At 51.8% G+C, this 14,828-nt stretch overlaps 1 protein-coding gene across 4 annotated transcripts in view; it reads left to right on the forward strand.

Moving 5' to 3' along the window:
- The first annotated feature begins 280 nt into the window (after positions 1–280).
- MLXIPL (MLX interacting protein like) overlaps positions 281–14,828 on the forward strand; it is a 33,077-nt gene continuing 18,529 nt past the window's right edge. For 3 of the 4 annotated variants that reach the window (XR_004312549.1, XM_032459556.1, XM_032459557.1), the window contains exon 1: positions 281–634. Coding sequence is in view for 3 of the 4 variants with exons in the window: in XM_032459556.1 (XP_032315447.1) it covers positions 296–634 (339 nt within the window). In the remaining variant the exon portion in view is untranslated. Of the gene's footprint in view, positions 635–13,309; positions 14,567–14,828 lie in introns of those variants that run through there. The other variant, XM_032459558.1, reaches the window with a different exon arrangement.

The raw sequence follows: 14,828 nt of genomic DNA on the forward strand, positions 1-14,828 counted from the left end.
CTGGGCACCCGATGGAGCTGGTGCCCAGGGAATGAATGGGGTTCGGTTAGCCGGATGGGAACTCAAGAGAGGGGTAACTCGGGCAAGGATGAGGTTCGAAGAGGGGCGAGGGCTCAGGGAGTAAACGAGGCGGTCCCAGGCTCTGCTTCTCTGCCCACCTGAGCCTGGCCCCGCACCTATGGCTCCTCCCTTCTCCAACCCACCCCGAGGTTTGGGAGCCGGGCACCAAGCCTCTGTGGAGAGGGGGGTTAAAGGTGAGCGGGCACGAGCGGGTCCCAGACAGGGATTGGCAGACATGGCCCGGACCATGGCTGCCCCACAGGCCGCCAGCTGGGTGAGCGGCTGCCACCCACGTGCTAAGGAGAGAATGAGGCACCGGATCAAGGGGCAAAGGACACCCCGAGCGGGCGGGAGGGCGGGGGCGGGGCAGTGCCCGTGGCCGTCCGCACCGGCTGCTAAAAGCCGGGCGGCCAGCGCAGTGCACAGAGCCCTCTGCCGCCGGAGGAGAGAAGACGCCGAGAGCCGCCGCGGCTTGGGAGCATCCCGCGTGCGCCCCCGGACGCCGCCCGGGGAGACCCCGTGGCCCTGGCTGGGCGCCACCCCATCAGCAGATCGCAGATCGCGCGGAATCCAGGTAAGGGACGTGGAGCGGATCAGGTGGGGGCAGGTGCTTAGCCCGAGGGGAGTCAGAGCCTCTCCACGCTGGACCTCAGTCTCTCCACCTGTCAAATGGGGAGGGGTGCTTCTATGGCTCTGCTGGGCTGAAGGGATTAATACTCCTGTGTACCCGCTCTTCTCCCTCAGGCTCAGCTGCGGGGGGGATGGGGGGTGGGGAGAAGGCAAGCGCATATCCCAGAAAGGGCTCAGGATCAAGAATCCAAGAAGAGCTCATCCTGCCTGCCCTTCCAGGAGGCGCGAGGCCCACAGGTTCCCACTGCCTCCTGGGTCCCACGGGCTGGGCTAGGATGGAATCTTGGTCCAGGGGCCTCTCCATGGAGCTGAGTGTAGGCCCAGGGAGCCAAAAGGGAGGATCTTCCTCTCTATTGTCTCCCACTCCCCGGGACATGTGTGGGTCCCAGGAGAGAAGCTGGTTCCAGGTGGGCCCTGGGATCAGGGGCAAGGACCCAGGCTCCTCTTGGCTGGGCAAGGAAAAGCCAGATGTGGACTCCAGCCACCAGGCTTCTAGCCAACAGGCAGGCGCTAGAGAAGTGGTGAAGGGCACTTGCACTGGTCCGGCTCAGGGAGGCCAGGGATCCCTGCCGGCTCCAAGCCAGCCTGCCCCCACCTTGGGTCTCCTGGGTCCACCCTAGGGGGCCAGGAAGCCAGAATCAGGCCTGGGCTGGGATTAGGAGTTTTGGGCTCTTGTCTGTGTCTGGCTATGTGACCTTGAGCACATTACTTCCTTTCTCTGGGCTTAGCTCTCCCTTTGTGACATGGGGAGGCTTCTACATGGGTCACTGGTATGGAGACAGGGACAGAATAAACTGGGACACCAGGATGCTTTGGAGGACAGAGTGGCCCCTCTAAACTAGGTCCCTCTGGTCCTTCACAAAGGGGATGATGTTCCAGGGTCAGCTGAAACAGGTGGCAGGTGAGGCCAGGGATGTAGCCTCTGCCTCCATCTTGCCCAAGTTCTCTCAGTATCTGGCCAGCTTCTGCCCAGGCCCCCAGATCCAGGGAAAGGCTCAGAAGAGGGGCCTGGGAACTTCAGGCCTGGGAACCTGAGCACCACCCCAGGGAGGCTCAGCTTATTAGCCTCAGGAGGAGGAGGAGAGAGATTCCAGCCAAGGAGCTGTGAGCTGTGGCAAGCAGAATTTTCCCTCTCTTGAGAGGAAGATCCTTCTGACTGTGCCCCTCCAGCTCCCTTACACAATCTACCTCAGGCCTAGGCTCTGTTTGGAATCGTGTCTGGGGCTCAGGCTGGGATCAGGACTCAATCTGGGCCCGGCTGAGATGGCTGCAGAGAGCTGAAGTTAGGGCCCCACCTGAGGTCTTGGATTCCTATGAATGAAGTCATCTGGCACTGGTGCAGGTGACATTTGTAAATTGAGGTGGATGATAATGAGCTTTGACAAACTACTGAGTGGAGCGGAAGCAGGAGGGGCCAAGCTTTGGAGGCTCCCACAACCTCACCCACCTGACACTTATACTCCACTCCCAGGGGCCTCCCTCTGAGGCTGCCCTTGACCCTGTGGTGGGCAAAGGTAGGCTGAGACCTGTGTTGGAGCTGTCGGGCTGGGAGAGGCCCTCATTAGCCCAATTCTTGCTCCCTGGGCAGGACTGAAGAAGGGGTTTGGACTCGAATGTGAAGCAGAGTAGGGAGGAGAGAGGGGCTCCCTCAGGCTTGGGGGAGCTGGGAGTATGAGGAGGAGCTGAAATTTGCTGTGCACCTACTGTGTGCCAGGCACTTTTCTGTCACTGTTTCCTTCTTCCTGATAACCTGAGATGGAAAGGATAGTCTCTCTCCTTTACAGATGAGGAAAGAGAGGCCCAGAAAAGTCAAGGCACTGGCTCAAGGTCACCCAGCCTGGAAATAGCAGGGCTGTGATTCAAACCCAGGCAGCCTGATTCCAAAGCTCTGGTTTCTCTTCCCACTGCTGCCTCTGACTCGCCCCCAGGTGACCTGTCCTCTTCCGGGCCTCACTCTGCTCATCTGTAACTTGGGTCTAAGCAGGCTCACCCAGACTCTTGGGCAGCAGCTGTGAGCCAGTGTGTGCCCTGCATCCGGGGAGCAGCACACAAGAGGAGGGTATTCATGGTGCTCATGGCTGTCCTCTTGGCCTGTGCTCGCCTAATCTACTTCGCCACCTGTCTTTCCTGCTCCTGAGATACAGGGGCAAGACAGCTCACATTTGCCTTTCTTTTTTGAGATGGGCTAAGCTGACCTTGTGTAGGGGACCCTGACAAGGGCAGGAAGGAACAGAACATTCCCAGGGCAGGGTCTGGCACTGGTAAATTAGGTGACACCCACCTGGCTGGCCTGGAGATGTGGAGGTCAGCTGGTGGGTGGGTGGACAGATAGCAGTTCTGCCCTGAATCCTTGGGCCTCCCCAGTCTTGGGGACCCCCACTAGCCTTTTGACTCTGAGCAAGAAAAATGTGCCTCCCTGGGACCCTCTTTCCATGTCAATCCAGGAGCCTGATGCCCTGATGGGGTGTGGGACCACAGCTGATTTGACTCCCAGAGCTCACCAGCACTGGCGACACCCAGAGCTTCTGGACAGAGCTGACTGTGACCTGCCCACAGCTGCTTTGAGAAGGCTTTTTTCATCCCCAAGTCCCTGGTGGTGGTTGTCCCCTCACACCTGTGTCCTGCAGTACCTGGTTCTTTCTCTAACACAAGACCCAGAGGTGTTGGCTAGGAAGGAAGGAAGGGAGAAAGGGCAGAGGTGGGAGAGTCAGAGAGGGAGGAAGAAGGAAACTCACCCTTGTCATGTGCAGACCCCTGGCTGTCACTCACGTATTTCACTGAATCCTCACAACAACCTTGTAGGGTAAATATAATGCCCTCATGTCACCACGCCCATTGTAAAGATGAGAAGACCAATGCTCAAAGCCTATTATACCATTCCCTCCTTGTTTGGGGGTCACACTCAGAGGGGAGCCCAAAGTCACAAAACAGGGCCAGGTTTGAGTACCAAATTTCAAGCCTTTTTGCCAGGGAGCCCTTGACAGCCTGGACATTGTCTGACCCTGGCATTCCCCAGGGAGGCAGGGGTCTGAGGGACCTGGGGACCCTGGTCTTAACAATCAATCCACCCTTCCAAGGCACCCCCCATTCTACTCTCCTGGGACTGACTCTGGGCAGCCACGCCCAGACCCTGCCTTGATCCAGTGAAGTGGCCAGAAGGCCATCTAGGCACAAAGGAGGCTGCACTGCCGGGCGTACTTGTTTTCTAGCCCTCTGATTCCTCCTCTGCAGAATGGATAGACTTACACAGTGCTCCTTGTTCTGCCTCTCCGGCCCAGAGCTGAGAGGCAGGAGACCTGCCTTGGTCGCTGACATGATGAGCCAGTGGTCCGTGGTCGGAGGCAGCCCCTGAGGCACACCAGGCTCCAGCTTCCCTCTGAGAAACACGAGGCCTGTTGCCATCGCTGACTTACACACTTCTAGGTAGTGGATACGAGTTTTGAGCAATTGGCAAGACCCTAATCCTCACATCCCATCCTGGAGAGTGTAGGAAGATGGATTTACCAGTCCTTTGTTGACTCAGCCAAGTGTTCACAAAACACCTACTATGTGCCGGCCACCCCTTCCGCTCTAGTGCCTACGCTTCAGCTCGGTCTTGGGTGGGCTCACCTGACACACAACATTTGAGGGAGGTCAGGTCAGCCTTCAGTTCCTCAGAGCAGCCTGGTGGTGAAAGGACACTCTTGGGCTCTACCATCGGACACACCTGAGTTCAAATCCAGGCTACACTACTCATTAACTGTGTGACCCGGAATGACCGTCCTACTCTCTCTAATATGTTTACTGTGTGTGAGACACAAACACACACACAACTCTCTGAGCTAGGTGTGCTCTGTAATCTGGGGACCATCAGCCCTGTGTGACAGGTAATTGAGTGGATTGATTAGACAGGACAACCAACGTTCAGGGCCTGGCAGGCCACTGGGATGCCTGGTTGTGATACAGTGGGAAATATTTAGTTTTTGTCTCCAGTTCCTAGCACACAGCTCCTAAAGCCCATGGAATTTCCAGGGTGATAAGTGTCTTTGTATGCTAATGAGATGACTGGTGGCCCCTAGGCAGTTTTGAGCAGATCACTAGGAAGATCAAGGCTTGATTAGAAGGTTGGAACTCTCAGCCTCATCTTCATCTCTGGGGATGGGGAAGGGGCTGCAGACTGAGTTCAATCACCAAGGGCTAAAGACTTAATCAATCGGTACATATGTAATGAAACCTCCATAAAAACCCCTAAATGAGGGGGGAGGGTATAGCTCAGTGGTAGAGTACATGCTTAGCATGCATGAGGTCCTGGGTTCAATCCCCAGTACCTCCTCTAACAATAAATAAATGTAATTAACACCCCCCCTCCCCAAAACCCAAATGAAAGGGTTGGGAGAGCTTCTGGATTGGTGAACATATCCAGGTGCTGAGAGAGTGGCGTATCAGCAGAGGGCACGGATCTCCGTGCACTCCCGGCCCCGTACCTTTCTCTGTGTACCTCTTCCACTTGGCTTTCCTGAGTTGTCTCCTTCATTTATGAAAAAGTCTCGTTTTATGGATCCCCAAATTTGAAAGAAATGTAGCCAATTTAGCCAGAGCACAGGAACAGCCTTGTGGCTCTGCCTCCCTTTCCAAACCAAATGGCACGTAACTCTCCCACCCTGGTTTGTGGCTCTTCCTTGGGAAAAAGTGGAGTCTCTGCAAAGGGTCCCTCCTGCTCATCTGGCTTGGTCTCTGACTGTTTGTGGGAAGAAATAAACTCTGAAGTTTTGGGCCTTGGGAAAGAAACAGTTGGGCCTCTCACCCAGGGAGAGTTGAATGACCTTAAAAATCTTTTTTTCTTTTTTGTATGTATATTTTTTTATTGCAGTATAGTCAGTTTACAATGTTGTGTCAATTTCTTGTCTGAACTGTCTGCTTTATGATAAACTGGAAAATGTAAGTCAAGAGATTTTTGAGTTCTGTGAGCCTTTCTCGCAAATTATGGAACCTAAGCGAAGGGTCACAGGATCCCCCGATTTATAACCAGTCTCTCAGAAGTACAGGTGACAACCTGTAATTGCGACGGATTGGGGTCTGAAGTAGGGGCAGTCCTGTGGGACTGAGCCCTTAGCTTGTGGGATCTGTTGCTAACTCCGGGGAGTCAGTGTCAGAACTGGATTGAATTGGAGCACATCCAGCTGGTGTTGGTGTAGACATCATACATTTGGTGTTAGAAGTGTTGTGAGTAAAAACTGTTCCCTGGTTAATGGTGGCCATTGGCATTTTTACAGATGGACAGACTCTTGGCATAGTGGCCCGTCTTGGTGAAACACCAGCTCCGGGCTGACCCCTATCTCTTGCTCTGCTGTGATGACAGTAGCACGTTCTGCTCCCCTGACAGTCCGTGACATACCAAGAGGCTGGGCTGCTTCTGCCTATGTTACAGGGATGGCAGCTGAGACCCAGGAAGGGCAAATGACTTGCCTGAGTTGATCCATGGGTCCCTGATGAGCCAGCCTCCTGGGCCTTGTGCCCTCAAGAGAAGGTGTCCCCATGGGGTCCTTGGGCCCTGCAGAATGAGAATGAGTGTCAGATGAGCCGGAGTGGGAGGCTATACCTCCACCTCACCCAATGTCTGGTTGGCCAAACAAGGAGCGTTTCCTGTTGTTTGGGCAGCTCTGATCTCTGGACTTTGGGGTTTTCAAGAAGAGAGGAGGAGTTTCCTGCGCCAGCATCTACCCCACTATCTCCTATTATTTTCTTTACTTTCTGGAGGATTTTTCCCCTGGTTTCAAAAGCAATATACAGGTATTACCCAACTTTAAAATTTATAGAAATTTACAAAGTGAATGTCTCTGTTATCCACTCCGGCAAAGACCATCAGTGTTACGGTTTGGTTCTTATATGTCCAGACTTTTCTTCATTTTCCATATTTGAATGTTTACTATTACTAATATATTCAAATGGCATCACACTTCACATATTGTTTTATAACTTTCTTTTTTAATCAGTATTGCATCTTGGTTATTTTTCTCTGTTTCTACACCTATAATGATAATGACCGCTAGCATTTACTATGGAAGTGCCTTGCAGGTATTAAGTCACTTAATCTTCATAAAAACTGTGAGAGACAGAGTCCTATTACTATCCCCATTTTACAGATGAAGCTGTTAACAGCTCCACCGTATTCCACTGTAGGGATTTATCAAAATTTATTCAACCATTTTCCTGTTTATTATAACAGCGCTGCAAGGAACATCCTTGTACATCTTTGCACACTTATAGAAATATTTTTATAGGACAAATTCCCGCAATTGAACATAGTAGATCAAAGAGTACCAACATTTTGCCAAATTATTTGTAATAGAATTTGCCAAATGATCCTGCAAAAATATAGTCCATGTTACTTGTCCACCAACAGAATAGGAAAACGGCCTGTGACCTGGCCCATGTCATTCCTGCCTCTTCCTGGTCTGGGATGTGGTTCTCAGGATACCCAGGAAGAAGTCTCAGTGTTGGAAAAGTTTCTGGGCAGATAACCCTGCTGGGTCATGCCACATGCCACTGTCCCCCCCCCGCCCCCCCGGCTGGCCCTGCTCACCACCCACTGCTCCCTGCTCACCATGGACTCCAAGCCGCATGGGAATGGCTTCCCTCTCCTCTCTACTATTTAACCATACTTCTCAAGAAGTACAGGGTCAGGAATTAGAGCCTTGTGATCTTAAGCAAGTAACTTCTCTGAGCCTGTTCCTTTATAGGTGATAATCATAATCCCTGTTGATCTATGAAAGTGCTCCAGTTCCTGCTGAGGGCCAGGCAGAGACCGATTTTGTTGGCTAAACTATGGGCTTTGGGCACACAGAGGGGTGAGCTGAGGCCCTGGCCTCGCGGAGCTCACAGGCTGGCTGATGGGGAGGGTGGGTACAGAGGGAGAAGAGGAGGGAAGGAGATGGAGAGGCACTGAAGTGGCTGGGCCTGGAACTAGCCCCTCCACATATTCCCAGAGATCCCAGGGCCTGGCCTGGTTTTTCTGGGACCACATGGGGAAGCCCAGGCTGACCCTCGGGCTGCTCTCCTTGGAAGTCTTCCTGTCCACCCTCAGTGCCCTGAGCGCCCACTGACACCCTGCAACCTGTCTGCTCTCACCTGTCTGCTCCTTCCTCCAGGTGCTCCTTCTTCCTCTCTTAGGCAGCACCCCAGCTCAGCCTACCTGGAGCAGGAGCTCATGGGAGGCTGTCTGATGTGGTGTCAGCCCTGGGTTCAAATCTCAGCCCTGCCACCTACCATCTGTAAGCATCCGAGCCAATCATGCTATAAGACAGGGACATTAGTCCTTGCCTTGCCCTGCTCTCAGGAAAATGAGATAATGAACTTGAGGCCACTCTGGCAAATGTACATGAGTGTAAGCTGTGCTGTCTATCAGCGCTCTCTAACCACCTGCAGCCCATTTAAGTGGGCAAAGGGCCCATTTTTATTTTCAATCTGCCATGGATGTATAAGCATGCAAAATACAATAAAAAACAAATTACTAGAAAAATTAAATTTAAAAAAACAGACAAATTAAAAGCCTAGCTTTTTATTATTACATTCAACAGATACCAGATTACTCTATTAAATTGATATAAATGTTTCTAAATAGTCACAATTTATGTATTTCTCTTATCACGGACTAGTAAGGAGATCCAGGACCTGGCAGAGGCCCATGGGGCATGCTTTGAGTGGCACTGGTGTAGATGCCTCAGTGCCCACTGGAGTCAGATCAGGGGCAAGGCCAGGAGGTGGCTGCCGGGAGCACAGTTCTGTGTGGGCTGCTGGCTCCTGCTCTCACCCAGCTGAATGACTTGCCACTCTGGTTCCCCAGCCTCTGCCTTTGCCCCTGCTGTTCCCTCCCACAACTCATTCTCCCTTCTCGGCATGTCTGATTCTTGCTTTGTCCTTCGTGGCCCAACTCAAGCACCTCCTCTTCTAGAGAGCTTCGAGACCACTAGGCTTCAAGTCAGCCCTCCCTCCACTCAACTTCTGTAGTCCTGGGCACTGTTTCTGCCCGTCTCTGAGTGGCTGATGGGCGTGCCTCATTCTCCCATGCTGAGCTGCTTGGAGGCAGGAGGCAGGTTATAAGTATCTGAGAATCACCCCCATTCACTCACCCCTGGCTTAGCAGAGGGCCTGATACCATCAGGCAGTTAATATGTCTGCTGGATGGGCAGATGAGTAGGTATTTAGGTAGGAGGGTGGATAAAGAGATGGAAGCTTCAGTAGATGTATAGATGGAAGAACAAATGGACAGCTATAGACAGATTGACTGGTAGGAGCTGGATGGATGAATGGATGGATGGATGGATGGACAGACTGACAGATTATGAATGGATAGACAGACATATGAGTGGATTGGTAGGTGGACAGTCTGACTTAGGGGATGGATGGACAAGTAGATAAATGACTAGGTGCACACATACAAGCACAGGTAGATGAATGGATGGGTGGGCAGATATCTGGATAAGCACTTGATTTCTACTCTGTTGTGCTTCCTCTTCTGCCTCTCCTCCTCCTTTCCCTTCTCCTCCACTCTCACACACAGAGAATCTCAGAGCACAAAGACAAGTGGTTCTCAATCCAAATCAGAGGAAGTCTACGTGGGATTTTGTTTGACTTGGTATTTTCACAATTTAAACATGTACAAACAATATAGCTTTTACATGTAGTATCAGTAAACATAAATATAGAAGCAGAAAGTCTATAAGCATAAGGTGTGCTTCTTGCAAAGGGAAATGATTTTTTTTCGTTCCTCATAGGATGAGACCCATATTTTTTGATAGAACTATTGGGTGCTTCTGATATGAAAAGTCATCTAGTCCAACTTCCTCACTTTAATGTAGTCATATTTATCAATTTTTCCTTCATGGTTTGTTCACCCATTTTACAGATGCAGAAACTGAGACCCAGATAGGGGAAATGACTTCCTAACTTGCCACCAGTTAGAGACACAGCTAAGACGCCTCTTTCTCACTAGCCCCTATTTCCTCAACTCATTCAACCATCTCTCCCCATTGCCAAATCCTCCTCTGGGCCTGATGCACCATCTCCCTCCCCCCTCCCCCTCGATGCCCAATCCACCCCCAGCCAACGCAGGCTTCAGCGAGGCTTGCATGTGCACATTCAAACTTAGTCTTGCTTTAAAAAAAAACTTTAAAATCTAACATACATAGAAAAGTTGTACACATCCCAAATATCCAGCTCAGTGAATATTCACAGTGAACACACCCATGTGATCCGAACCCAGATAAAAAGACAAAATGCTAGCAGCTCCTTCTTGATCCCTTCTAGTCACCCCCAGGCTAAACACAGCCCTGACTCCTAACACCAGATATTAGCCGTTTTGGAACTTCATATAAATGAAACCTTACAGCATACACACTTCTGTGTCAAGATACTTTTGCTGAACATATTGTCAGTGAGCATCGTCCATATGGTTGCCTTGGTTGTAGAGTGTTTGTCTCATCTCTGTGTTAATATTCTGTAGTGTTTCTGCGCTGTGATGTATTAATCTGTTTGCCTGTCACTAAACATTTGAGTGGTTTCCAATATTGAACTAATAAGAATAATGCTGCCCTCAGTCCATGTACATGTACATGTCTTTCAGCACACATAGGCACACGTTTCTGTGGAATTGCTGGGTCATAAGGTATGTGGATGTTCAGCTCTGGAAGATACTGACAAATGGTTTTCCCAAATGATTGTGCCAAGTCACACAGCAGTGGTGGCAGTAGGTGAAGTTCTGTTCACGCCACATCCTCACAAACACTTGCTAGTCCTTTTGGTTTGAGAAGGTAGGTACTTGTGGGGCAGGCTTGCATCAGATTGCCTGGGTTTGAATTTCATTCTCTTTTTACCTTGTGACCATTGGCAAAGCCTGTTTCCTTGTCTACAAAATGGATTGAAAGTCATAGGGCTGTTAGGAAGATTCCATAGACCAAGTAGGTTAGGCTCCATAGACATTAGCTATTTATAGTTAATTCTCACAACAACCCTCTGAATTACTTCCCCTCCCAGAGCCTCAGTTTCCCCTTCTGTAAAATGGCAATAAAAATATGAACACACCCACAAACACACACAGTGGAGAGGATTACCAGTTAGTGAAATAATATATAAAAGTGCCTACTTTTTTTTTTACTGAGATATAACATACTTATTATCAGATTTACCCTTTTTCAGTGGCTTTTAGTACATTCGCAAAGTTGTACAACATCACCACTAATTCTAGAACATTCTCATCTCTGCAAAAAGAAACCCTGTACCCTCTGTAGTCTTTCTCCATTCCCACACACCCAGCTGTTTCCAGCCCCTGGCAGCTGCTAATCTACTTTCCATCTCTATGGATATTAAAAGTGTCAAATCTTTGCTTTTCTATATTTTTTAGCTTTTGCAAAAGTGAAATACCTAGCACTGGGACAGACTCAAAACGCACTTAGTAAATGTTATCTATGTGTGTGATGTGGATGGAAGGGTAGATAGGCTGATAGATGGATTGTTAGAGCACACTTAGTAGACAAATACAATGTTAACTCGTTCATACAACAAATACTCAACTGCACATTTGCACTTGAGAGGAAAATGGTGTAAGGAGAGAAGATGTGATTCTTACTTTTGGGGAATTTGCCATCTAGTGGAAAAGAGAGGTTTGTGCACGGGAACGCAGTGCCAAATGAAATTAGAGTTGTCTCTGAACAAGGGTTGTGGGAACTCGGGGAAGATGTTGGAGGTGGAGGTGGCACTTCTGGGATGGGTGAGCTTTCCTGACGTTGAAAGGCAGCCTGGGGGAGGAATCCTGACAACGAAGGCTGGGAGACAGAGAGGGTTTGGTGTCAGGCAGGACCCCTAGGACGGCCACGTCTTCACACCCATTAGGACCTCATCTAGCACCTCACAGCCATGAACAAGACTTGTCTCTAGCAAAAGGTTATAAACACTGGGTGATAGAGGCTGAATGGGAAAGGAGCAAAGGGGTGAGCTGGGCTAGCTTACACAGTCGGCAATGTCATCTAAGCAAGGGCACCCTGAGCTGGCTATGCCCTCAGTCTCTAAGGGCGGCAGCCTCATGGAGGAAGGAGCCTGTACTTCTGAGTCAGACCTGGTGCTGCCTTTTCTTAGCTCAGGACCTTGAGCAATACTTCCTTCTCTGAGCTGGATTCTTCAACCGTAAAATGGAAGTAATACCACTTACTTCAGTAGGGTTAGAGATGATGGTTCAAAAGTGTTGGACACAGTATGTGGCATGAGGAATGCCCGGTCCCTTAAATGGCCACACAGATAGGTTGAGGGAAGACGGGCAGGCAGATGAAGCATGCATTCAAGGCCTCAGCAAGGTGGGGCATTAAAACATTTTAAATTTACTAATTGATACACATATTTTTTAAATTGAAGGTGTCATCGTGAGAGAAATCAGAATTTGTGGACTTCCTTTTATTTATTGTACAGTGTTGTGCTGTTTTGTTTTGAATTGCATGTGGAGGAGTTATCTTTTGAGTGCTCAGGCCTCCAAAGGTATTATTAGGCCCCGAGGAGGGCAGAACTGGGATGCAGCTGCTGTGGAGGGCCACTGATGGCTGGGGAAAGCTAGGGGCACAGAGTGAGGGAGAGAACAGCCCTCAAGCAGTAGCCTCTTGAATCACAGAAGAAAACTCTCAGGTTTTCTCCTAGGGACAGGAGGCTGGAGGAGCATGGGAGGGTGAGCTGGAGTGCTCATGGCAGGGACTTGGAACCAAGGGTGGTTAAAGTTCCAGGATGCTGAGAAATCACTGAATTCAACTTCCCTATTTTATAGGTAGAGAGACAGATCCCCAGTAAGACAGAGATTTGCCCAGGGTCATCAACTGATTGGTGGCAGAGCAAGGATCAATTCAGGTGTCTACTTAAGCCAGGGCCTCTGAAGCTAGGAGGCCCCAAGGGAGAGGATGCTCTGCTTCCCATCCCTGCCCCCCACAGTGCATTCCCCAAGTCCCTGGGTGCCCAGTGTGGGGGTTCAGAGACTAGGACACAGTTCTGCCTCAGAACCCACAGGCCAGGGGAGAAGTCAGACAGGCACATAAGGGACAATTCACTGTGCCAAAATTACCAGAAGGGCCACTTAGGGATGGCCCTCTCTCCAGAAGGGGCAGGCTGAGGTGGGACCTCCAGAATTTCGTAGAGATGGGCAGGGAGAATGTACCCCCTGCAGAGAGCAGCAGGGGGTAAGTGGAGGAGGGCAACTGGGGCTCCTGGGAACGTGATGTGACTCTTTGGCAGGGACAGAGGGAACCTGTCCAAGGGACGTGGTGGGTGGAAGGGCTGGCCTATGACCAGCCTGGATCATCATTTCAGCACCTCAGGCAGTCCCAGGGGCCCTCCAGGCACTGCCATTTGATTGTGGGAGCTATGTGACCCTACCATGGGCTGAAAGAAAGTACATGTGGGGACCAATTCCAAGCTTCTAGCCCCCAGCTGACCACCTGCTCCCCTTCCTCTCCTGTGACCAAATGTAGGCCACACCCTCTGTAAAGCCAAGGGAGGTTAGCATTTGCCTCCAGCCCTCATTTGTTTGGAAGTTTGGAAGATAGCCCTGGGTGGGAAGGGATATCCCTGGGCGGGGGCCGGGGGGTGGGGGGAGTCTGGGATTCTTCTAGACTAGGCTTTCTGGCTGTCCCTCTGTAGATATTTGGGTCTGTTTCCTCTCCTGTAGACTCTGGTGCCCCCTCTAAGGTGGAGCAAGAACCTTATGTCTGAGAATTGTTAAAGGTGCCAGCAAGGTGACAGGTGTGAATGCCTCAGACCAAACAGCCCAGTTTGTGTCCTCAGGGTGAGAAGAGAGCCTTCAAAAACAGGAACATAAACTGAACCTCAGGGTTGGTGAGACGAGGAACCCAGAGCAGATGGCCAGAGGATGTCCAGAGGAGGATGACCAAGGCACTGCCTTGCCAGAGATGACCATCCGTCACCACTGGTGCCGACCCCCGGTGGGTGGGGCAGGATTCACTCTCGTGTACCATCCGGGGCCTCTGTGCAGGTGCAGTGATGATTATAATGGTAACTGGGGGTATTGAGACCTTCCTGTGGGTCAGGCCACGTGAGGTTTCTGAGAGGTTGTTGCGTCCAGCTGTGTGGAGGACTGAGAAGGAGGGAACGTGAGCCAGGAGATCAGAGAAGGCAGGGGTCAGTAGCTAGGTGAGGGGTTTCACAGGAGGGTGCCCTGGGAACAGGAATGCCCGGCATTGAGGCGCTTTCTGGGCTTTCTGGCTCAGGAGTGACTCTTCTTGAGACCCCTTTTGGGTGAAGTAGGGGCCGTTCCACCAAGAGTCCAAGTGGTAACAGCATAAGGAAAGACGAGAGGGGAGACAGGATCCTCCTCCTCTTCCAAACTCCAGACCCGCGGGAGATCCGACCAGGTGCTCTCACACCTGGCGTATTGATTATGCTGATTTAAGTACGCCCAGTCCGCGCCCGCGCCCCAAGGCCCCGCCCACTCGAGTGACCTGTGGGCGGGGCTATGCTAATGAGCCGGTCTGGCCACACGGGCGGCGAGGGCTGCTGCACAGAGCCCAGGCGAGGCTGCGGCGGCGGCGGCGGCGGCGGCGGCGGCGGCGATGGCCAGGGCCGGGGCGCTGGCGGGTCTGGTGGCGGGCTTGCAGAGCCCGCGAGTCGTCTCCAGCCCGGATTCGGACTCAGACACAGACTCGGAAGACCCGAGTACGCGGCGCAGCGCGGGCGGGCTACTCCGCTCGCAGGTCATCCACAGCGGTCACTTCATGGTGTCGTCGCCGCACAGCGACTCGCTGACCCGCCGGCGAGACCAGGAGGGGTCCCTGGGAGTCACCGACTTCGGGCCGCGCAGCATCGACCCCACACTCACCCGCCTCTTCGAGTGCATGAGCCTGGCCTACAGGTGAGGGCGGCTCCGGGGCCGACGGCCTCGGTCCTTCATGGCGGGACCACGCGCTGGGGCCCCGGACACCCTACTCGGCCCCAAACCTTGGTCTCCGACTGCTCTTGGAGATCCAGCCACAACCTGGATACCCTCCCTCCCTGAAGCCCGGAGTGTCCTCTGACCCCAGCCCAGCCCACTGGTCCCCGACAAGCTTGCGCACCTCTTGGTTTCCATTCCTCACCACTGTGACTCTTTCTCCAGGGAGCGGACCTTCTGCCCT

This window comes from Camelus ferus, chromosome 18 (genome assembly GCF_009834535.1).
Source record: "Camelus ferus isolate YT-003-E chromosome 18, BCGSAC_Cfer_1.0, whole genome shotgun sequence".
Taxonomy (NCBI): Eukaryota; Metazoa; Chordata; class Mammalia; order Artiodactyla; family Camelidae; genus Camelus; species Camelus ferus.